This window comes from Peromyscus leucopus, chromosome 3 (assembly GCF_004664715.2).
Source record: "Peromyscus leucopus breed LL Stock chromosome 3, UCI_PerLeu_2.1, whole genome shotgun sequence".
NCBI lineage: Eukaryota > Metazoa > Chordata > Mammalia > Rodentia > Cricetidae > Peromyscus > Peromyscus leucopus.
This window is the reverse complement of record NC_051065.1, coordinates 54,635,508-54,659,268: the sequence shown is the minus strand read 5'-3', so window position 1 is coordinate 54,659,268 and position 23,761 is coordinate 54,635,508. Positions and strand designations below refer to the sequence as shown.

General features: G+C 37.1%; 1 protein-coding gene across 3 annotated transcripts in view; it reads left to right on the top strand.

Annotated features, from left to right (window-relative positions):
- The window catches only part of Exoc4 (exocyst complex component 4), a 754,883-nt gene that overhangs the window by 192,804 nt on the left and 538,318 nt on the right, over positions 1-23,761 (top strand). For all 3 annotated transcript variants that reach the window (XM_028866155.2, XM_037203667.1, XM_037203668.1), the window contains exons 8-9: positions 11,897-12,042; positions 15,629-15,717. In XM_028866155.2, the coding sequence (XP_028721988.1) occupies positions 11,897-12,042; positions 15,629-15,717 (235 nt within the window). The remainder of the gene's footprint in view (positions 1-11,896; positions 12,043-15,628; positions 15,718-23,761) is intronic.

Sequence of the window (23,761 nt, the reverse complement as noted above, 5' to 3'; positions counted from 1 at the left end):
TGTAAGCACTGCAAAGTCTCGGAATATTCAGTTTCTAAGAGATTATGGAAATGTTGTTTCAAACTGGAAATTTCCCCACACTTACACAACCGTTTTAGTTTTTATTACATTTTAAATTTATTTCTTTTTAGTAGTCCTCCTGTTTTTTGTGAGCTGAAGGTTATGAAAGATAAAACCCCCTCTTGGAACAGAACATATTTCTAAGGTAGCAATATGCGACATATAAGAAATTGTACTTTTAGTTTCAATATTTGTTCCTTATAGAACCTTTTTTTTTTTTTTATTGCAGTGAGTCTGGGCTATGTTGAGAGCTATTCCAGAGCTGAGGAATCTGAAAGTTAGAATGGTAGATATAGAAATGAGTTGTTACTCCTGGGTATGGCTGTGTTAGTGGTTGTCTGAATAGATTAAGTGCTGACTCTCATTTTACAACTGTGTCTGAGATATAGAAAATTGGAAGCTCACAAATAAATCACTGCTATTTTGACTTAAAAATCAGATCTATCTATAGTGGTAGTGATGTGTTAAACATTAAAAGTAACAGAATTTTATGCAATATAAAACAGTTTAGCTCTTAGCTTGGCCTTCATATGCCAAATCATAAGCTAATATTATTTTTTAATTTGAGAGTTTTAGATCTTAATAGATTTAGCCTCTGAATGTACAATGTAAGAAACGAATTATGGGGCCTAGTCTGTTTCAATTTTGTCTTGGTCTAAGTCAGGATGTCCTTATGTTATACTTTCTATACCCAATTGAGGAACATTTACTTTATCCATGAGCCTTTATTCAAAGATAGTTTTACCAGTATAAAGTAAATGTAAAGGAAGTGGGCACTACTCCCAGCTCTGCATTGTCTTAATTTCTGCTTGTATGTTATTAGAACTGAATTGTAGACTCATCATATTTTAAATGGCTCATCAGATTCTACTGGAGCCAACATGTAGCTAGAAAAGTTTTGCTTTAATGTTTAAAGGGCTCAGAAGAAAGAATAGTTGTAACAAAGCCAACAAACTGGCCAATAACAGTATCTGCATAGTGTAAAAGGATATTACTCTCAAGTCTGATAAACTGTTACCTTTTGCATAGAGTTATAGTTTATGTCCATATGATCAGATTATCAGGGAGGCTTAGACGGGAGGGGAACTTCAAATGAGCTACTTTGGTAGATTGGGTAGTTAGTAACTGCTGTTGGATGTGTCAGCAACCTTAGGTGACTGTGTGAATGAAGCTCCACTAGCCCCTATAAATAGTATGGGTAGTCATTTTGAACTGAATGGTAGATGTGACTTTCCAAATTCATACAGCTTACAGTGGGGCAACAGCTAGTGCTATTATGGAGCCAGATATCTTAGAGCCCAAGATGAGGCATATAATAGGTGGTTTGTAGATCTGAATCAACTTGATGTAGCATATAGGTGACAAATGGAAGTGCCTAGTTCATAGAAAACATTCATGAATACTATTTCTGCTAATAAATGGAATTATAGGAATAAGCCACAGAAAATAGAGAATAGAGATGAGCTCCAAGTTACTGCTGGTGGGGTGGTACTTTGGGTGTGTTGTTGCATGATTATTATGTAAATGAACAGAGAAACAAAATGTCATAATTCTTTGGAATAGAAGAGCCCTGAAGAGTGCCAAGAACTTCATTTGTGTGAGCTCATAACCTAGTATGCTACCTTCCATACCTTGGCTATGTGTTACAGAATGAACAGAAATACCAGTGAAGGGTTGATATTTGTGTTGGGCCATGAAAGGAGAATGAAATTGACTTTGAGGGGAATGCAATTTTTTTTTTAATTAGTAAGAATCTGTAAAGTGACTTGATTTGGTAAGACAGCAACTTGCTAGTCTGATTAGAGGCCTTGTTGTTGTACATATTGTAGTGATGATTGATTTTTAAGAGTTTTTTATTTTTATTTTTTGGTTTGCTGAGACAAGGTTTCTCTATATAACAGTGCTGACTGTCCTGGAACTCAATCTGTAGACCAGGCTGGCCTCCACTCACAGAGATCTGCCTGCCTCTGTCTCCCATGTGCTTGGATTAAAGGCATGCGCCACCACTGGGGAGTGGGAGGTGGGAGGTGGGGACCGCCCCAAGAAGTTGTTTTAAAAGACCAGATCCCGGAAAACTTACGTCCCCTGCAGCTTTCTTTTCCTCTCTCCCTCCTTTCCTTAATTGAAAACCTGTCCCGATTATCTATTTTGTTGGGTCAACCTGATTTTATAGAAAAAAAAAATGCCAAGCTTGTAGATTGCATCTACGTAAAACTATTGTTAGATCACACACACACACACACACACACACACACACACACACACACACACACACACACACACTCACACACACGACAGAGGTTGTATGAGGAGAGGAGAAGGGAAGAGAATGGGTATGAAAACCCTTTTATTCTTTGGGCTCATATAAAGAGAATGTGAGACTTCTCTATTGAGAAATTCTGTATGTAGACTAATCTCACAACTCTGATCCACAGCCATTCTAGCTGCTGTTGTTACAGAAAGGATCTAGTAAGGGTTTGTGTGGCAGCCCAGAGCATCCATATCCTCCTGCATAGAATTCACATTGGGGTGGGGGGCTTCTGTCAGTGAATTACATCTCAAAGCTTTATTGACATTTGTGGGCTTGAATCATCAAAAATAAAACTCCCGAAGGCTGTTCTCTGGAAGAGGGAACCTCTCCATTAAAGTTGGTGTGTCTCACTGTTCTTGAGCTGTAACCAAAGACTCTGTTAAGGACATCTCTAGTCTAATGGAGGCATTTTCCAATAGCGGTAGTCATCTAAGAATTATTCCCTTTCCCACTACCTCATTTTTTTTTTCTTCTTAAGCTCCCTTCTTAACTGTATATGTAATCTTACCCTTACATAACCATGCAGTACTTTGTCATTTAGGGATTTCTCTAAAACTCAAGTCCTTTGTTTTGTTCTGTGGCAAATTTAGTCAGAATAGTAGGTACTAGAAATGGAGACACCAGAAAGAATTCTAATGGTAGTGGTAGCTGTAGCTTCCACAGCAATGCTAAGAATCAAACTTTGTAAAACAAACAAAGTAGTGTTGTGGGTCATTTGTGTTGAGCAAACACAGAATTTTTTTTCAAACTTTTACAAACGCAAGTGGAGAATTTGAAGTATAATTAGGGACAGTAGGGCTTTTGAGTTTTGTTTTTTTTCCATAATGTTTACCTGGATTAAGGAGTATTTATTTTTCCTGGCTAGATGGTATAATGCAAATATTTTCTGATTGTTTGAGCCCTGTAGTTATTTTGTCTGGAGCAAAATCTTTTTGTCTTATTACAGCATCAGCAGTTGTACCTGCTTCCTCTTCAGCTGTAGAATTGAGAACTGGAGAGGAAGTATTAGAGAGTGAGTGAGCATCGGCCTGGGGCTTAGGATTCCGTTTATCCTATTGCAGAACATAGGCCCTCCGAAATTCTGTGAAGTGCACCCCAAAGACATGGTTTTACTTTCAACTGTGATGATGCTATAATTGATCAAATATATTCTTTTTAGGAATCATAAATTCTTATTGGAGTTTGAGGAGATGTCATGTTCCTTTGTCAACATGTCACTCCAGGGACACAGGTGCAGTGAATTTATGGGTAGTGCCTCATGTTTCTCGCAAGCCACATGAATAGAAAACAAAATTGATTGAAAAAAACTGTGGCTTTGGATTACTTCTCAGATGGAGAGCAATTCAGATCTTGCTGTAGATGGTATTTCCCTGTGATTCTCAGGTCTCCTGTAGCATAGGTGAAGATCAGGTGCTAGGGGACAGCCGAGGAGGTTTGGAGACCGGCAGATGTCTTCTCAGGAGAGAATACTAGAGCAGCTCTTCTCTGATCAGGTGCAAGGGGACAGCTGAGAAGGTTTGGAGACCGGCAGATGTCTTCTCAGGAGAGAGAATACAACAGCAGCTCTTCTCTGGCAGAGAGAATATCCCACATTTTAGTCAAGTGCACGATTAACTTTGACATTTGGAAATAGAACTTCATACAAAAATAAGCATGGTAGTTTTGCATGTTTAATTAAGATGTTTAGTTCTTGTCAAGGCTGATATTCCCCCCTTCCCTTGTGAAGGGCAATATATTCTCAACTTCTGAAATTTCAGAAACCTGTACTTAACCTTTAATCGTCATTCCATTTACATGGAAATCTGATTAACAACTTTTAAAGTTCATGAGCTCCTGGTAAATGCAATTAAGACCTTTTTGGGGTTTGTTATTAAGAGCTGGCATTTAAAGAAGACTAGGATCTGGCTACTGTTGCTGTCTTCCCTATAGCAGGATGTCTTAAGCAATTAGCAGAGAACATGAGGTACATGAATTGTACTGTATTGCTTCGGCGTTAACATGGTTGGTATTTAAATAGTTTGCTATCTTTTCCTTCTTTCTGACTTGCTTTCTAGTATGAGTGTATTACAAAGTGGGAGATTGGTGCCAAGGCTAATTACGTGGAGGTGTGGTGCTCTGCAGAAGAATAAATGTTAGCCTAGCCCCTCCTCCATGTGGTATTCTCAACTTGTGTTTACAAACATACAGTCTCATAGTGTGTCGGATCACTTTCATCATCCTCCTTCATCCACTTTATACTATTTCACCACTGAACAAATTGTTGGAAAAGTAATTCAGGTATATATCTATTTTAAAGCTCAAGTATTTCAGATACTGCCCTTGAGTTGTAGGTTCAGGAGGAAAGATGGTTGGTACAGGCACATGTACTATAATTTATAGACTGAGTTATGTGATGATGCATACAGGTTAGGAGGCAAGTCACTCAAAGTGGAAAGGGTTTTATTGGCTCCTATGCTGTCTGTGAAGTACAGTTCGTTTTTACTCCGCTTAGTAACAGGGTTAGGGTCTCTTTGGTGAATTCATGCAGTTAGTAAGGTACTTTATGTATGGATCGGCACTGCTTTTTAGTATTTAGAGATGATAGGTAAAATGAGTCCAGATATGAAAAGAGGCAAATTAAAAATATATTGCTATAACTACTGTTAAAGAATACTCGAGCCGGGTGGTGGTGGCGCACGCCTTTAATCCCAGCACTCGGGAGGCAGAGCCAGGCGGATCTCTGTGAGTTTGAGGCCAGCCTGGGCTACCAAGTGAGTTCCAGGAAAGGCGCAAAGCTACACAAGAGAAACCCTGTCTCGAAAACAAAAAAAAAAAAAAAAAAAAAAAGAATACTCGAACCTTCATATATTTTTGTACTATGGAATTTTTATGAAGAATTTAAATGAAATAAAGTTAGATGAAAAAATATCTAAAATAATTAATTTTCTACAGTAGAATTATCAGTTCTCCATTTTAGGATCCTAGAGTTACTATATACTATTAACTAATTTAAACTATCAATGTAGCTCATTGATTAACCTTTTAATTTATCATCAACTTTATTTGTAGCAGATAAATAAAATAATTTAGTTTTGTGTTTTGAATAAATGCACAACTTTAGTAGAAATAGCATACAATTATAATATACCTATTACAGATCTAAAATTTTATTTTTGAGGTAGACTCTTTCTAGAAAAAGCAAGCATATACGAAGTCCAGAAATGAGTAATTTCATGTGGATGTAAGGTATAATTTAGAAAGGGTATTTGAGCTTTATGTGAGAAAGTCTGGTAATACAGGGTTTTAGGCAAAGGGCCTTCTCATCAAGTTATAGAAGGAGGTTAAGTGATGAATAAAATTTCAATATCCAGATGTATATGGTTAAATGCTAGGTCTGGAAAAACATCTGTGGTGGTTGCTGGCGATCCTGGAAGAACTTAAAGGTACAGTAAAGGGTTTATGCACAGAGTGGGACCTGACTGGTTGATACAGGCACCTGTAAGACTGTTTTAGTGGGACAAAAAGCATATATATATATTCACAGCAGGGGACTTAGGAACGTGATTCTGGATGAGCCAGTTGAGGTTTTCTTTGTGGACTCCTTAAAGAAGGGAGTCTCTTTATCTCTGTATCCAGGAGCTATATCCTTAGTGCTTTCAAACTTCATTACCAATGTTCCTCTCAAACCCCAATAGGACAATACTTAACATAGTTCCTAGCATTCTGTAGATATGAAAATAAATGTTAATTGAATCTATGCCTGTGCCTGTTATTTTTGAGATCTCATTTTGAATGAATTATAAGCAATTTTTAATGTGTGTCAATAGTCACATGTTACAGATAACCAATATGAAAGAGTCTTTAGTAACTAAACTGCTAATTGAAAATGCTGGGTCTTGGGCACTTAATTGAATAAACTGTCTCCAGAGAGCATTTTGGCTTTTTTCCAAGATGCATTAACTCTTTGGGGTCATTAGGGTAGCACTTATCGCATTGGAGCAGAAATTTAATAAATGGTACTCCCATGATGTGAGTAAATTAATGTACCTGAGAAAGCCTGAAGTTTCACTGTGGGTGCTGTAGCTGTACCCTGGGGAGCTCATCTGTGAATGTGGAACATCAGTGAGGAGCTGCCCTTTAGATTACACTTTCAATTTAGGTAACCTACTAGCAAGCAGCTACATGCTTGTAATGCCATGTTAGGTATCAGTTACAAAGAAAAGCTTTGGCTTGAACTCAGAGGGAAGGCTAAAAAAGCCCATAAAAACAAAACGAAACAAAACATAAAAGAAAGAAGACAGGCCCATTCAGGACACAGCTGCTGTGTAGGTTTTAACTGGAGTGAGATAGTTGGGTCCATAGTGAAGCTAGACGGTAATCTCCTGGAAGGCAGGAATCACTGTCTGTACAGTCCTTTTATTGAGATTTATTATTTCAGTGTATACATCTACACAATGTAGATACATACACATAAAATATGAATAAGTGTGTACATATATGTCTGAACTATGAGCTAGATAAACAAAAAGCTTTTTAAAAATGCAATTTTCTTGAATATTTTATTTCCTCACCATATGAATATGAAATACTTATTTCTACCACCAACCTAATGTTAGGAAAAAGGCTGGGTAGCCTCTTTTGGAATTATCTTCCATTTGACTGTGGGTCTGTTGATGAGTAATACTAATCTTACCTATTTTCCAAGGCGCTATGCCCTTACATCTAATAGCAATATAGATACAGTTAGTTGTCATCATAAGATCAAGAGAAGTTAAGTAAAAAGATCACTGCACAAAGAACGCTGAAAATAAGATGGAGATAATACCACCTCAAGAAGCCAAAATGTCAGAGCCTTTTTTCCTCACACATAGAAAGGCATTCTCCTTGTATGTGGAGTCATATTAATTCTAAGCCTAAAAATTCCATATTTACTTTTAGAAAACTGTGCATCATAACTTAAAACTTTCCTTAGGCAATATGCTAAATAAATAAGATTAAATGATGAGTGAGGAGTCATTCAGTATGATACCACCAATATTTCAGCAATTTTTAAATCTCAGAATTTTATTGCTGCCTTTACATCATGGGATTCCTAACCAACACTGTAGCAACTGCTGATAGTACAGTACCAGAATTGCCTACACACACACACACACACACACATATATACACACACACATATATATGTGTATATATATATTATAATATTTTATATATTTTTTTTCTTTCCTGGATTTCGCTCTGTAGACCAGGCTGACCTCGAATTCACAGAGATCTACTTGCCTCTGCCTCCTGTGTGCTGGGATTAAAGGCGTGTACCACCACTGCTCAGCTTAAATTCTATATTCTTTACAACTGTGTATATCTTTGCTTTGTGGAGGGAGCCACTCAGCATTCCAGGGCTTTAAAAAATATAGTGAGTCATGGTATCATTTGAAGGTACATGGATTTCAGTATTCTTTCCAACTGTGTCTTTGTGTTTGTTCTCTTCAGTTTGACACATTAAAGCCTTATAAGTTAAATGCAAAATACCCATAAACTTCCACTTTGCTTTTGAATTCTAGATCAATAAAAATTATTATTGCTATTCAAAAGTACAAAAGATATTAGTACCTGAAGTAAGAAGGGGTTTGGAACCTGAGGAATGTGGGATTATCTTGTATTGATTTTGTTGGATGATGCATTTTATGTTAAATGTAATGCTTTTTGTTCCAGATCATATATGTTCTGATCTCATATGGCTTTGATAAAATAGAAATTTGGATTTATGGGTATGTGCTTAAAGTATGTATATGCAATTTAGAATAAACGATTCATTGCCTACCAAGATACAGAATCATCAGGAAATTCTATAGTTTTATTATTTCATTTTAATTTTTGATGCTTGGGATTGGACACATTTTGCCAATGAGCTGTATTCCATGCAACTAGTTATGTTTTACTTTCCAGGCATCTGCTGGGATTAAATTAAAGGCTAGTTATTCTTTTTTGAGATATTTAAAAATGTACCTTTCCTAATTTTGTGATCAAAAGAAAACATTATTTGGTTTAAACAATCTGGTTTCTAGCTAGTTCACATACACAATATGTATATCTATATCTACATATACATACACATATATACATACAATAAATGGGATTGGTAACACAGTAAAAACACAATGGAACAAACTATTGCCACAGCCATTTAGCCTGTGGTTCAGGTCATGCCTGTTCCTTTTGGATTTTACTTGTCTTATAGATTTGTGTATTGATGACTGCTTTGTACACTGTGGATGCTTTCTACTTTTCAGCTCATGTATAGCAGCCTATGTATTACTATTTTTTATACCTAAATTCAATGTATAAATAGTGCTGTTTGTTGCATGAGTCTATAGTAGAAATAAAGAAATATAATGCTTTAAGAGCCATATAAATTAAGGGCTAACAGTATTATGGAATTTTTGGTGGCTACTTACATAACAATGTGGAAAATGGTGCTTTTGGGAGTCAGAAAAGGTATTAGCTGAAAAAGAGTTGCTAAAGAGAATACATTGGCACTACTCTCGGAAGGATTTGTTGATTAGAGCCAGGGTGATCTAGCCTAGGATTCCAGAAACAGTAAGGCTCGTATATATCCAGGGAAGAATTGAAGTAGGTAGAATTGACTGGAATTGAAGTAAGTAGACTAGGGGGATAAAGTACAATTCAAAAGAAATATATTTTGAAGCCAGATTGTTGGATAATCTGTCAGTTATATTTGGCAGTACTGGAATAGTAAGATAAGGAGAGAATTGATGAACTAAGCTGTTAGAGGCGACAGGAATGGGTAAACAAATAAAGAGGTAAGACAGACTCATTAATAGATGAAAGCATGTGAGACTGTATCAAAAGGCAGTTCAAGGTTTAGGAACTGTTTTAGATGTATCAGTTGGGGCTGGGCATCACACAACCCCTTGTTCTCTACATTTGGATCAGTTATGGCTTTCTGTAATGATCCCCATTTGTTGCACAGAGAAATTTCTGTGATGAGAGATCAGAACTACACTTATTTGTAGGAAAAAAGGATAAGTATTTAGAATGTAGTTAGGGATTACACTGCTTTAGTAAATAGTGGTTGTAGGTTCTCCTCTGAGATTCGTGATTTTACTAGCCCTGGGTAGTTGGGTAGGTCTAATTATCAGCTCCATAATCACACTTACGTGTGTGCACACACATACACACACATAATACTATGCATACACACACACACACACACACACACACACACACACCTAACATTATATTGATTGAACAGGTTGTATTTGAAGATTCAGGAATATATATCATTATATAATATTCAAATTCATATAGAGAACATGGGGGTGTCTAGGAAATGTTAGAGGGAGGAAAGGGAAGGTGAAAATTATTTAATTATATTATAATTAAAAATTATTAAAGCGGTCCTGCATTTAAACCCAGAGACAAGTGATAAAAAAAGTCTGTAACAATAAAAAGGTAGCAGAAGGAATAGCTATTTGTATCTGAAAATGATTTAAGTTTTAGCAAAGTTGTTTCTTTCAGTGAAATATGACTGTACTAAGTAATGTCAAGCATACACTCATACACATGAGAATATCATTTGTGAGAGACATCAGTAGTAAACCATATGGCAAAGGAAACAACAGATGTGAAGGCTACTTTTAAAACTTTGGAACCTGAAGACAAAAACAAATTAAAGATTATAGATAGCATATAATGACTGGAGGTAAATTTTGTTGAGAAGATGGAAGTAGGATCTGTTTGTAGATAGAGATAAATTGGTGGAGAGAAATAGCCCAATGAACAGTGCTGCAAGGCTATAATTCAGGGGTGCTACTGATGTGGAGAAAAAGAACACTGATCTTAAGATACCTGGGTTTGGGGAATGCCTGTTAGTTATGCCTCCTTGGTCAGTGATTTATCGTTCAGGTCAGTTATTGAATACTGGGACATTATGTGCCTTACAAGAATTACTTGGTTTAGTGTAACTTTGTTTTAGCAGGAGACTTTCTCTGTTATATTGGTATAAAGGCCAAAGCTTGATTGACATAGTGAGTTGGTAAGAAACCTTTCTATTCTGTAGGACTTTTAAATAATTTTTGAGTTTTATAGTTTTCTTTTGACCACAGATGGCTGAATATCTTACTAGCAGCTATCACAATCTACAGCTTGATCAAGTTCCTCAGTTGAGCTCTCCATAGACACTCAACTCAGTGTCTTCCTGATACCAGAGAGTTCAGTGATCTTTATCAGAGGTGATATTTGTTACTATATTATTTCGTGGACCTACTGGATAGTACTCCAATGGTCACATAAGTACAGCGTTTTCCCATTCTGTTATAATATTTTATGGTTTTCCTGTACCATTTTTATTATACAGAAGCTATTGCTACTTGTAGGACTGTTCTTAAAAAGAGTTTGATTGTGCAGCACTGCTGAGCATCCTAGTCATGAATACAGGATTTAAAGTTACTCAATCCAGGTTGAAATTGGTCCCTTTGCAATTTTTAGACCTACTACTAATTCCACTTAAAGTACAAAATAGAAATTCAGACTTCATCGATTTGAGACTCAAAAGAATGCTAATATTTAAAAAATTTCAGATGTTCAAATATTGAGTAGTGTGTGTGTGTTTGTGGAAGAGGCTTCATCACCTTCAAACTTACTAAGTAATGCTCATTTCACTTCAGAAATGCTTTTTCGTTGATGATATTTAAAATAGAGTTTAATGTTCAGTGAGTGAGTGAATAGATGAGACCTTGAGTCTCTGAAAAACAATTCCTTGACTCATGGGTGATTTTTCTAAGATAGAAATGAGTTTAACTGCTTTATCTTTATTAGGTATTCTTAGGAACTATTGTGCTTTCTGTTCCAAATTTGTATTTTTTTAATGAATGTGTTTACATTGTGGCTCTGTGGTGAATTTTATAAGGCATACCTCTTGGAAGTAGTTGATCACAAAAACAGTTTCTCCTTTCCTCTTCTTAAGGCGAATAGCAGTCATAGTAAGTCTTTGCAGGTTGGGAGCATCTCACTTCTTAGCCCCCCTTCCTAGACATTCCTTGACAGGTTTGCTGGCATGCTTATCTACAGTGCTGGCAGAACGAAGGGTCACCGCGTGAACTCTGGCATTAGTCCACCAGGGACTGACTACTTTGCAGCTCCAGAATCTCTCTGAACCCCACAACCTGATACATCTAAATAGATTAGTACCTTGCTTAGAGCACAGTAAGCCCTCACTAAATATTAGGCCATTGCTGCTAATGCTGCTGTTCTTTGGAATAATGAGGATTAAATGCTGAATAAAGAACTTTTTACTAATTCACCCAGCATGCTACTTGGCATGTTCCAATGCTCACAACCTCCAGTTCCTTGTAAATTACTAACAAGTATATGATTTTATAGCTGTAATAGAGCTTTCCTTATATCTCTGACTAGGAGAATGAATATCTAGGTTAATATATTCTAGAAGTCTGGGATGAGGCTTTAGAATTGTATTTGTACATTAGCACATGTGTAAATTCAACTGCTCATCTAATTTTACAGATGCTCTTGACTGAGTACTTGGATATGAAAAACACACGTACTGCATCAGAACCATCAGCTCAACTAAGCTATGCCAGCACTGGACGAGAGTTCGCAGCCTTTTTTGCCAAGAAGAAACCACAAAGGCCAAAGAATTCTCTTTTCAAGTAAGTATACCAGTATCAGAGAGACAGGAAACTGTGGCGAGTCAGCTGAGCAGGAGGGCTTCTATGTCATCCACAGCCACACACTTCCTAACTGAAGCTGCCTTGAAGCCGTTTGTAGTAAGGGAACATATCCTGGTTTGTTTTCTGTTGCCTTCTGTCAGGTGGAGTGGCTGTTTCAGAATAACTGTTGGACTATCTATAACTCTGAGTACATTTTTCAAGCTTGGTTCTGGAGAGTTTTATACAAGATTAAGGAAAGTGAAACTTCCCAGGTGTTTCTGAAGAATTTTATAGGAAATGAAATATGTCATCCTTGAAAAAGCCCCAAGTGCCAAGAATTAACCTTTGTTAATAAAGTTATGTACTATTGGCATTTATGTGGTTAGATCCTTAATAATGGAGCAATCCAAAAGGTTTTAATTTTTTCCTAATTACCATGTTAGTGAACTCAACAGCCATGTGCTCAGAGTATCTATTTCTTGGCAATAGCTAATAGTTTGTAAGTTAAGACTGATGTTGATAATACTAGCTGGTGCGGATAGAATGCTTTCTATGTACAAGATTTTACACATTGATTTATCAAAATTATTCCAACTAAACAGTTTAATTCGGAATTAACAAAATTTCAGCAACTGTAGCAACAATACCAAACTTTATTCCTTACTTAGTGCTATAAATATTAAAGTCCTCACAGACAAAAACTGATGTATGGAGAAATTAAGTACATCATGTAAAGTAACGGCTAGCAAGTGGTAGTGAGGATACAAACAAGGAGAAGACTCTCTCACTCTGGAATCCAGTTTCCCGTCTCCAGCTGGTTGAAATTGAAAAACCTATCACAACTACCAAATCACAGTAGCCAGTAGAGACAATGTTTGTTTTTCCCAGAGCTGCTCAAATAAGGACATTAAAAACAACACATGAACTACAGTTGCCAAGGACCAGTTTGCTTATGGCCTGAGTTTAGCTATAACCATATTCTGTTCTCATCCCTGAATTTGAATTGTGATCTTCATAAACCATCACACAATTTTATTTGAAAAAAGGAAAAAAAAAGATTAAAAGAAATAAGCACATTGTATATATTTTATTTCATATTTTTTACTTAGTTTTTAAACTTTTGAAATTTGCTTAATCTTTCAACTTGATTATAAATTATAACTTCAAAAGCCATAAAACATATATGTGTGTATACATATGTGTATGTATGTATACACCCCTACCCCATGCTTAAGTCATTTCAGTGTCCTTCTCTCTCTTCAGCCTTGTACTCCTGTTTTGGGAGCATATAACTTTTCTTTTCTTATGTCACTCAATCTGTTTCTCTCTCTTTCTGCTTCCTCCCTAGCCCATCTTTCTTTGAAAGCTCCATTTACCCTTTGATGTATATACTTTTTCTTTTTGTGATGAACACTAAGACCAAAAAGCGGATTTGGGAGGAGAGGGCTTATTTGGCTTCAACTTCCACATGAGTACATTATTGAAAAGATAGGGCAGAGACTGAAGCAGGAACTATGGAAGAACAGGATAGCACTACTTACTGATCTGTTCTCTCCTGATGAGTCTCTCAGCCAACTTTTTAATACAATGTAGGCCTACTTGGCTAGTCATGGCAATGCCCATAGTGGGCTGGGCCCTCCTAAACCAATTAGCACTCAAGAAAATGCTCTATAGGCCCATCTGATCAAGGCTCTTCTCCATTACCATTCTCCAGGTTTGTGTCTTGTTGACAATAAACACTAATCAGTACACCCTTCTAAGCTTATTGCAGAAAGCAGGCTTTGGGGTTCTAACAGGTCATACTCTCAATCATCACCGTCTCAGCCTCCGACCGTACAAACACATTCAGTCATTTAGCATTGGCTAAATTGTGGTATAGGGGTGGGGGTGGGGGGAAGAGAAACCCCTAATTGTTAGACATGAAAAAAACTTAATTAATTGTTATACATTTATTATTATTGGTCAGTAATAAAACTCATCCTTGTCCTAGAAGTGGACAGTTATACAGATCTGCTTACTTTTAACATGGCTCCACTGTTAATTAGCCATGCAGGCCTGAGTAGGTCTCATGTCTGAGCATGCCTCAGTCCTTTTGGCTATAAAATAAGAAGGTGAGACTGAAGAGTCTCTCATGCCTCTTTTAGTATAAAATTATCTCAATCTGTGACTTGTAAGCATAAAGAAAATTCATGAATAGCAAGTCTGTCAAGTCATAAAGGACTCAGATTGTAGAGAGCTGTAATCTGTTTCTATCGGATCTGTGAAGGACTTTATTACCCTCCTTAATTGCCCTTAGCCAAGGTTAATTGTGTGTAAGTTCTCTCTTATTGTACAATGTGTGCTTCTTTAGTATTTGTTGGAGAGTTTGTTTTTTCCTTTGCCATCTCTGATCAATAGCTGTCAGCATGCTTTTCGGAGGTCAGTGACTTCATTTCTGCACTTGACTGGCAGGTGGCACTTTTTAAGTACTGCACACTTTGCCTTCCTTCCGGCTCTTTGTGCCTCTTTGTTCCTGGTAGGGTGCAGAGAGCAGATCAAGTAACTGAAGTATTTCCTTCACAGGCTGATACTCGTCTTGGTATTCATTTTCCCTGTCAAGGACTGGATAAAAGAGACATGATTAAGAAAATGATGCTCCTTTCTTGTTGCTAGTTACTGATCCCATGGACTCTGTTACTCTCTCCCTATGTTGTTGCCCTTTAGTGGCAAAACTCTTAGAAGGATTCCTTCTTTTGTCAGCTTCTTATCCTGTCTTTGAAAGTCTCAGATTTAAAATGGAATCGGCTGTTCATCAAAAGATTTGCTATTTGATACAGTCATAATTTTACTTGGTTTTATTACCTATAAGCTATTGTTTATGACTAATTTGTTTTGTGTTCCTTGTTTTAGCTTTTTAGAGACCCATTCTTTACCACAAGTCTGTTTCCTATGTTGCTGACCTTAGTAAACAATTCCTGGAGAATATTTTATATGGTGCTATGTCACAGGACAAAAACTAGAAGCCATTTGGAAGCAGTGTTTTTAGAATATTTAGAAAGAGACCGATGTCTTGCTTTTTTGATGTTACTGTTCATTTGTAGAAGCTCCTATCCTTTTGTCTCTTAACTCAACAATTTAGGAAGAGAACTGCTCTGAAGAGCCAATATATCTGCTGAGGCAGCCAGTAGTCAACGATGGGTTTTGATTTGGGTAATAGCATAATTAGAATGACTTTATAGAGTACACTTGTTGCTGTATATGTAGGCATCCTGGCAGAGGATGACAATGACAACAATGACAATAATGATGATCTGAAGGTAAAGGAAAGTGGAGGTGGGTCACGATTATTCTATGTGACATGTGTAATGAGGACAAGGTTCAAATACTACTCTAGAGGACAGTAGCAGGACTATTGTAAATCAACCAAGATTTGGGCAGCTGTCCCAGGCTTTATTATGGTATAGCCAAAAATGCCATAATTATAATTGTTATATACCAGGAAATGCTATACATACCAGAATACAATAGAGTAGAATATTTTTGGGAATACTTAGTTAGATGCCATTTTGTGGCTTAACCATGTGGTACTGTGTGTGTTGCATTGTAGGTTCGAATCATCCTCCCATGCTATCAGCATGAGTGCCTATCTTCGAGAACAGAGAAGGGAACTCTATAGTCGGAGTGGAGAACTTCAAGGTAGGCAATTGGACTTCTCTATAAAAAACCAGTTTTCTGGAGGGCAATCTGCAATGTGTATAGCATATGAGTTTGTGTTCAACATTGACAAAGTTCTTCTAAGATAAATTTTAATGAATTGGTAATCCTTTTCCAATGTCATTCCACAACATCTGATGTGAGGCTTCTAAAACTAGTACTGTCCCTACAAAGAATGAATTGCTGTTGAGGTAGGAATTCTAAGCAGATGAGATGAGGCCAGCTTGTGTCCAGTCATAGTTCAGTAGGATGCTAGTCATTTATGGTGGCCACTGGGGTTTCCATTTGCTTATTTTTTTGAAGCCTTCTGGAGTATGGCAAGTAGAAAGGGGAAGCTCAGCCTCTATCAGGTTAAGATCCCATGGATGCTTGTGGATAGTGTGGTTTAAGCATTGTAAATTGATAATAAGCCACTTGATACCCATTTGTGGTTACTAAAGAGTTTTATTTTGCAGAGGAAAATTCTTTGAAAATAAATTATAATATAAATAAAATAAAAACTGAGGTGATGGCATTTCCTTTAGTGACAAAAAATAGGTACTATCTTAGGTTTTTGTTAGGGTTTCTGTTGCTGTGAAGTGACACCACGGCCACATTTATTTGGGGCTGGCTTGCAGGTTCAGAGACTTAGTCCATTATCATCATTGTGGGAAGCATGGAAGTGCACAGGTAGACATGATACTGGAGAAGGAACTGAGAGTTCTACATCTCGATCAGCAGTCAGCCAGGAGAGAGAGGGAGAGGGAGAGAGAGAGAGAGAGAGAGAGAGAGAGAGAGAGAGAGAGAGAGAGAGGAAGGGGAGAGGGGAGAGAGGGGAGAGAGAGGAGAGAGAGGAGGGAGAGGGGGGAGGGGAGAGAGGGGAGAGGGGGGAGGGGGGAGGGGGGAGGGGGGAGGGGGAGGGGGAGAGGGGAGAGGGGAGAGGGGAGAGACTGGGCCTGGCTTGAGCATCTGAATCCCAAAACCCACCCTCAGTGACACACACCTTCTTCAACAAGCCACACCTCCTAATCCCTGCCAGATAGCACCACTCCCTAATGACCAAGCATCTATACTGAACATGTATATGGCTCTATTGTCATGGCCTAAATGCTATAGTAGGACAGCTATTTCTATAGTATTTGTATTATATTAGGTATTATAAAATAAAGATAATTTTTATTTATTTATTTATTATGTTTATGGTGTTCTGTTTGCATATATTCCTGCATACTAGGAGAGGGCAGCAGATCTCATTACAGATGGTTGTGAGCCACCATGTGGTTGCTGGGAACTGAACTCAGGACCTCTGGAAGAACAGTCAGTGCTCTTAACCTCTGTGCCATCTCTCCAGCCCAAATAAATAAAGATAAAGATAATTTAAAATAGTGGATGTTTGTAAGTCGTGTGTAGAACCTATATCATTTTATATAAGAGATTTGAACATCTCTGGGTATTGTTATCCATGGGGATGACCATACATATACCCTAAACAGACACTTCAACAACAGTGTGGGAATATACGTACTAACAACTAGGCAGATTACATGAATAGAATTGCTAGAGGACATAAGAGAATGGAATGACTACTTTAGAACTCTGGACTTTAAGAGAGATGGATATGAAGACTTTTTTTAGTCTTTGATGCACTGAACTACTTGGATTATTCTGTTCTGACTAGCTTACACAGTTACTTAGTTAACCAGACTCATCATAGGTCTTCCTTAGAACACTATGTAGTAACCAGTCAGCCTTTCTGGGTTTTAAGACTATTGCCTAGTCATCCCATCTCCACCTCTATTACTAACTTGCTAACTTGTAACTTTTTTCCAAAACCTTGCTGTGCTCTCTCATATCTCATATAATAATTGCTCCAAGAGCATACTAACCAGAAGTAAAAGTCTAGGAATATGTTCTATGTATTAAGATGAGATTCACATAGCGACATTTATTTAATTACTCTTAAGGTGTTATGCATCTTGATGTGCTTCTTGGAGGAATTAGAGGGTACATAGGACTGAGAACAATAGCAGAATGACCCCTCTGTCATGCAGGGAGTGGAGGACCATGCTCACCCCAGCTCTGGAATGTAACTGCTTTTCAGGAGAAAGGGGAAACACTACTAAGTGTGGAATGGTGTGGCAGTAATAGTACACATGGGTTTGCAGGAGTTGTAAGCTCTGTAAGCTCTTTAAGCTCTGTAAGCTGCCCCTTCGGGATACAGTAGGTTATGAGGGCTAGTGTAACATTCTTCCTACTGTCCTATTTTTTTTTGTTGTGTTTCCTTAATAGTTTAAATTTGCCCCCATCATTTTTCTGCATCTGCCTTACATTAAAATCTTTTAACAATAACAAGTCCCCCTCCAAAGTTAATTCCCAATAATTTCATTTTTTAAAAAAATAAATATTTCAAAGGGTAGTTTTAAGTTCACTCCAAAATTGAGTAGAAATTATAGAGCATGTGTAGGATCTCTGTCCTCAGCAGTCCCCTCTGCTAACACCATCCCTGATCATAGAAGTAATGAATGGGGCAGCAGCACACCTGTCTGTCACTCAGGTTCAAATATTATTAGTCAATATTAGTATCATCAGTGACTAGTGCCATGTGCTATTTCTTAGACAGAAAGAATAGGAAGACTTCTATGTTGTAGCCTTGTGGAGTGATTCTTTAGTCGCCCTCTGTGGTCCATGATCTCTTGAGAAGCAGAACATCTGGCAATGCAGAGTAGCTAGTCCTGGGCCTAGATGCCTACATCCAAAATCTAGCTCCCCACCACCTGTTTGCTTTTGTTTTTTCTTGATGGTGATAGAAATAATACCTGCTTTGTGAAGAGGCTGGGAAAATTTGGCTTTAATCAGTTCTCTCTCTCTCTCTCTCTCTCTCTCTCTCTCTCTCTCTCTCTCTCTCTCTCTCTCTCTCTCTCTCTCACACACACACACACACACACACACACACCCCTTCTGTTTTTCCGTGTCATCTTTTGTAGGCTAAGTCTGACTTGACTTCTGAGTTAACCTTCGTTCTCACTCATTCATTCTAGTGAGCTTCCTTGCCTTCCTTGCCTTCCGCTCCACTCCCCAGTCTATTTCAGACACATATACACTCCTGGGTTGTGGCCCTGCTGTTTGGTGCTTCACTGCCACATCTTTCTTTCATGTTCTCTTTGTGAGTGCTTCCCATAGTACAGCATGTACCAGGGCTTACCTGCCAGAGTTTATGACAATGCTGTAAGCTCCATGAGTGGCATGCCATTTATTTCTGGTGCTTCTTACAATGCTTGTTAGGGCAGATGTACCTAAACACTGGCTGGCTGTGACAAATGAATGAGGCCAGGTAAAATGTGAGATAGGATAGAGAGATCACCTGGTGGGAGGAAGTACCCTAACAGGAGGTGTGGCCATTGACAGTCTTCATCTTTCAGGGATGTTTACATGCCTTTTTAAGTTTAAGGAGGAGGGACCATGCATGAGTTTTTGTTCTCTGTGCTTACCTTACACATAAGCTTTATTAAGTAGAAAAGTTGCTCTTCAGCTGCCAGACCCACGAGAAAACTGCTGTATATAAGTAGGAGGAAAAAGAAATAAGTAAGTTACAAGATAGGAAATGGAAGAATCACTGTAATCTAACTTTCTCATCCTTTCAAATGTTCAATGAAATATGAGACTTTCTAGCAGAAGTCTGTTGTACTAAGTGTGTTCAGCATGATTTTAGGAATATCTTTGACTATGAGAGAGAAAAGGTTAGCAAATGTATCATGTTCATGATAGCCATTAAAAAGTACTGTAGTGTAAAAAGTACTGTCACCTTATGTGCTTGGTGGGGACATGGATCAACTGACTAGCTCTTGAAAAGGTTTGATGATGTTTGGTTCCAGAACAGAAGTTTCTCTGATGAGTGCTTTTAATATTTCAGTAAGAAAAAAAGAAATCACACCTATTCTATCTAAGAATGGCTGTTTCTTTTCAGTTATTCACTAATATGACTGTTCCAAGGACCACAGCTCACCCCTGAAAAAGCTTAATTGAATAGTTCAGCCAAATCATAAGAGACTAAGATTTCTGTCTCTTTGTTAAAGCCACATAGCTTCAGGCTTCTCCTCCCAGTGGTTTGGTTCATGGGGTCAGCTTCCCTCTGTTGCAGGGGAGCAGCAAAGAAATCACCATAACGACCATCAAAGTGACATTAAAAAGCTCAAGTTTTACAAAGTTAAGTTCTTGCCAACATGTTTGATTTATCATGCAATTAAAAATGCTACTCAGACTAACAGTGCACTAGGGGGAAAATGAATTTAAAAATGAGATTTCTTTGGTATTATCAGCCCATCTCAATTGGCTCTTACTGTTAAGGTACAGATGGTTCATTATATAGCTGCCGTTGGCAGTCAGGACTGAGGAGGTGGGGGTGCTACTTCAAAGTGTGTGAGATAACAGGTGGAATCTAACTTGTGTATGTGTCTGCGTTAATCATTGGCTTCCTGTTGTTCTGAGCCTCTCTACTGCTTCATTGTACTGCTTAGACAGCATTGTTGTAGGGAAAGATGGATCTTAGTTTTAATGAATGTTTAGCTTGAACATAGCTTTTTAAAAATGTGTTAATGTGCAGAATACTATAATGATGAACACATTACCTTGTGAGTGTTGAGAAAATCAAAATACTGCTACTCATGAGCAAATAGCTTGGTTTAATCACTTCAACTGGGTCTCATTTTCTGACATAACAAATAACAGCTCTCTCAAATTCTGGTTACTAATGCAGGTGCTAGAACTATTAAGTTAGAAGTTTATACTGTGGGAAAATTAGAATAATACTGCTTTAAATTAAAGTAGTGCTTGAAGTGTTAGCACTAAGGGAGGGTTGATTCTGCCTCACAATTCTTATACTCTCCACTCTAGTCCATTGAGATGATGCTCCTCCAGGTCACAGTGACTTCCATTATGACAGACTCCTGTGTTCCCTCTTCTGCATTTGGCTCACTTGCTCATTCAGCTTCTCTTTGCTGTTTTGATTCCTCATGCTTTTGTGATGATTCTCAATAACTTGATTTTTTGGTGTTTGGTCCTGGGATTTCTTCTTTGCTCACTTTCTTCTTTGCTTCTTTGCTCTGTAACTCTCCTGGATTTTCATCAGTCCAGTCAAGGCTGAGCCTAGTGCGTAGGAATAGTAGACTGCTATATCTATGTCTCCTGCCCATTACATTCCAGTTCCCTTATCTCCAGCCTCCTGCCCCTCATCATATCATTATTGAGCACAACATTAAAGAATTTCTGTCATGACACTCTTCTTCGGTATGTCTTGTTTATTTTTAACTTGTTAGTCTATACCATCTTCCACCCAGACTTGAAATCTCACTATTTATTGTTGCACTGCAACGCCTAGGGTAAAGCTTTGATTAAATTAGGCATTTTGATATGGAACACGTATTTACCATACACAAGCATACACAATTGTGTGGGTGTGTGCGTGTGCTTTTTTTTATATTCTGCCTACAGATATGTATACATTATAGTGAAGAAAATCTTTATCTTTATTTCCTTGTTGGTGGGCATACATTATAACCTATTTGACAAATTTTAATAAAAGGTTTAATAAACCATATTCAGAATCCTGTGATTTATCTTCCCTTAGTTTTCAAGATAATGAGTGGGTAGAGTTCAATGGCCATTGATTCAAGTAGAAATATATGCTGTTTTGATTAATTTCCTTTTTGTCTAAGGGCTACTTAGCTTCCTGTTTGTGCTCAGTGATCTTACCTTTGGAGTGCCAGCTTTATTCCTGTCAATTTAATGAGTGGCGTTTCTTTAGTTGTGACATTATAAGACTCTGCAAAGCTTCAACTGCTTTAGAATTAGCTTTCCTAAGAGGCTTTGCTCTACATAGTAAATATGGAAGTACTGGTATCAGGGACAACTGAGCTCTTTGGCTGACCTGAAGTTCCTGATTATTATTATTATTTTTTAATCTCTGAGGGGTTGTTGATGACTGGAGTTGTGAATGCTTAATGACCTTGTATATAATTAATGTATTTGTGGTTACCTTGCCTTCAGTTAAGACAACATTTGATATCCATTAGCCATGGGGTGATTATCCTCTTTAGAGAAGGATTTTTTTTTTTTTTTTTTTTGGTGGAGTTGAAGATCGAACCCAGGGTCTTACACTTGCTAGGCAAGCTCTACCACTGAGCTAAATCCCCAACCCTAGAGAAGGATTTTTAACAGCAGTCTCTGAAGCTACAAGCTGCTCTATAGTGGAGCATTTTGCAAGATATCATTTATGTGCACATTTTCAGGGACATTTTAAATGGAGTAAGGTATGGTATTTAGTGCAATGATTTTATATTCATACCGCACATTTGTTCTGTGTTCTTAAACACAAGAAGCACTTGTAGAACTTCATATCCTGAAATTGGTTAGGGATTTCTTTGCAGTCTTTTAAATTTTACTTAATGACTTTGTTAATAACTGTAACACTATGCAGAGCACATGAAAAGAAGTCCCTTTTTCTTTTGAAAATTGCATATAATTATTTCAAAATAACTTTAATCTTTTATATTATCTTTTCTGTTTTAGCCTTAATATTCTGTAAAAATGGATTCCCTTTTGTATATTTATATCCTTGCTTTTAAAAAGAGTGAGCTTAACTTACTTATTATGGTAAGATTTGTCAAATAATGAACTTTTAATAGAGTTTTTATAAATGCTAATTTCATATGTTTCTAAGAAGTAATAAATACACATTTCTCCTGTTATGAATAAACTTAATGCATTATGTGAAATCATTTAGGAAATAAAAACATTCTGAATTTTTTATTAGTTTTATTTAATGTGTTAGCCTCCATATATGATAGAGAAAATTATTTTATTTAAAAATTCTTGTCAGTTTTGAATTTAATTTCTAAAATGAATTTTTTTGGAAATACTCTGGTTTCATATGGTTTCCTATTTACATGGAAGTAGGGGTGGGGTGGTGATCACTGTTAACTGAGCCATGTGAAGGAGACTGGAATTCCTGAGAAGATGAATCTAGGAGGTATAAGACAGTCATCACAAAGTGATGTCAATAACTTCACTTATTACAAGAACTTCATTCATTATGAAGAGCCTTACTTTAAAAATATTCCATTATATTCCTTTATTCATTGATTTATAGGAGAAGTGGAGATGTTAATGTATTTGAATTTAAAGCCATGTAAGTGCATTTATACCATTCTTCAATGGCTTTTTTTTAAAGCAATATATAAAAAGTAATAAATTCTAATGTGGTCTTGCTTTATAGCTTTTTTAAAAAATATCAAAACAACTACTTTAATCTAATTTTCTTAGGTATTATTTTCAGTGTTGAATGTGGTATATATAACCCACACTAGCCTTGAATTTTGGATTGTTGTGTGTCTGCTGCCTGCAGGTTGGGATTATAGTGTGCACCATCTCATGCCTGCTTCTTAGACTTATATAGTTTATTTAGGGCAGTTCATACTGAGGTGAGCATTTTTAGAAAATAGAAAAGACCATAACCATTATGGCAGATAGTGACCACAGTATTTACTAGAAATTCATGAGAATGGTCAATAGCAAGCTTATGGTTGTCTAATAGGACACAACTCATAGTACCATTTTATATTTTTAAAATAAAGTTTGTATAAGGGAGATATTACCTTATGAAGTAACCTATTAACAAAATTCAAAAGAAATTGGTATTAGCATGCAGGTATTTTCTATGTCTAGAAAATAAAATAGCAGAGTTTAGTCTTAGAAAGCATTTCAGAGTTCACTGGCTATTGCTTTCCAGGATTGATTTTTGGTGTAGAATTCTTCTCTTATTGAAGTCTGATTCCACAGTTCAGAATAGAAGATAAATTAAAGTTGGCATAGTTTGATAAGAAGGATTTAGGTTCCCCAGCCCACCTGCCTAGGCACTTACCCAACCTGCCCTTTCCCTTTCTCAGTCTGGGTACCTGGATGACCTTGATCAGCCTTTATACACTTTCAGAAGAAGATAAATCACCACACACCTAGAAATTGAATACAACAGAGAAATGACATTACAGATTGA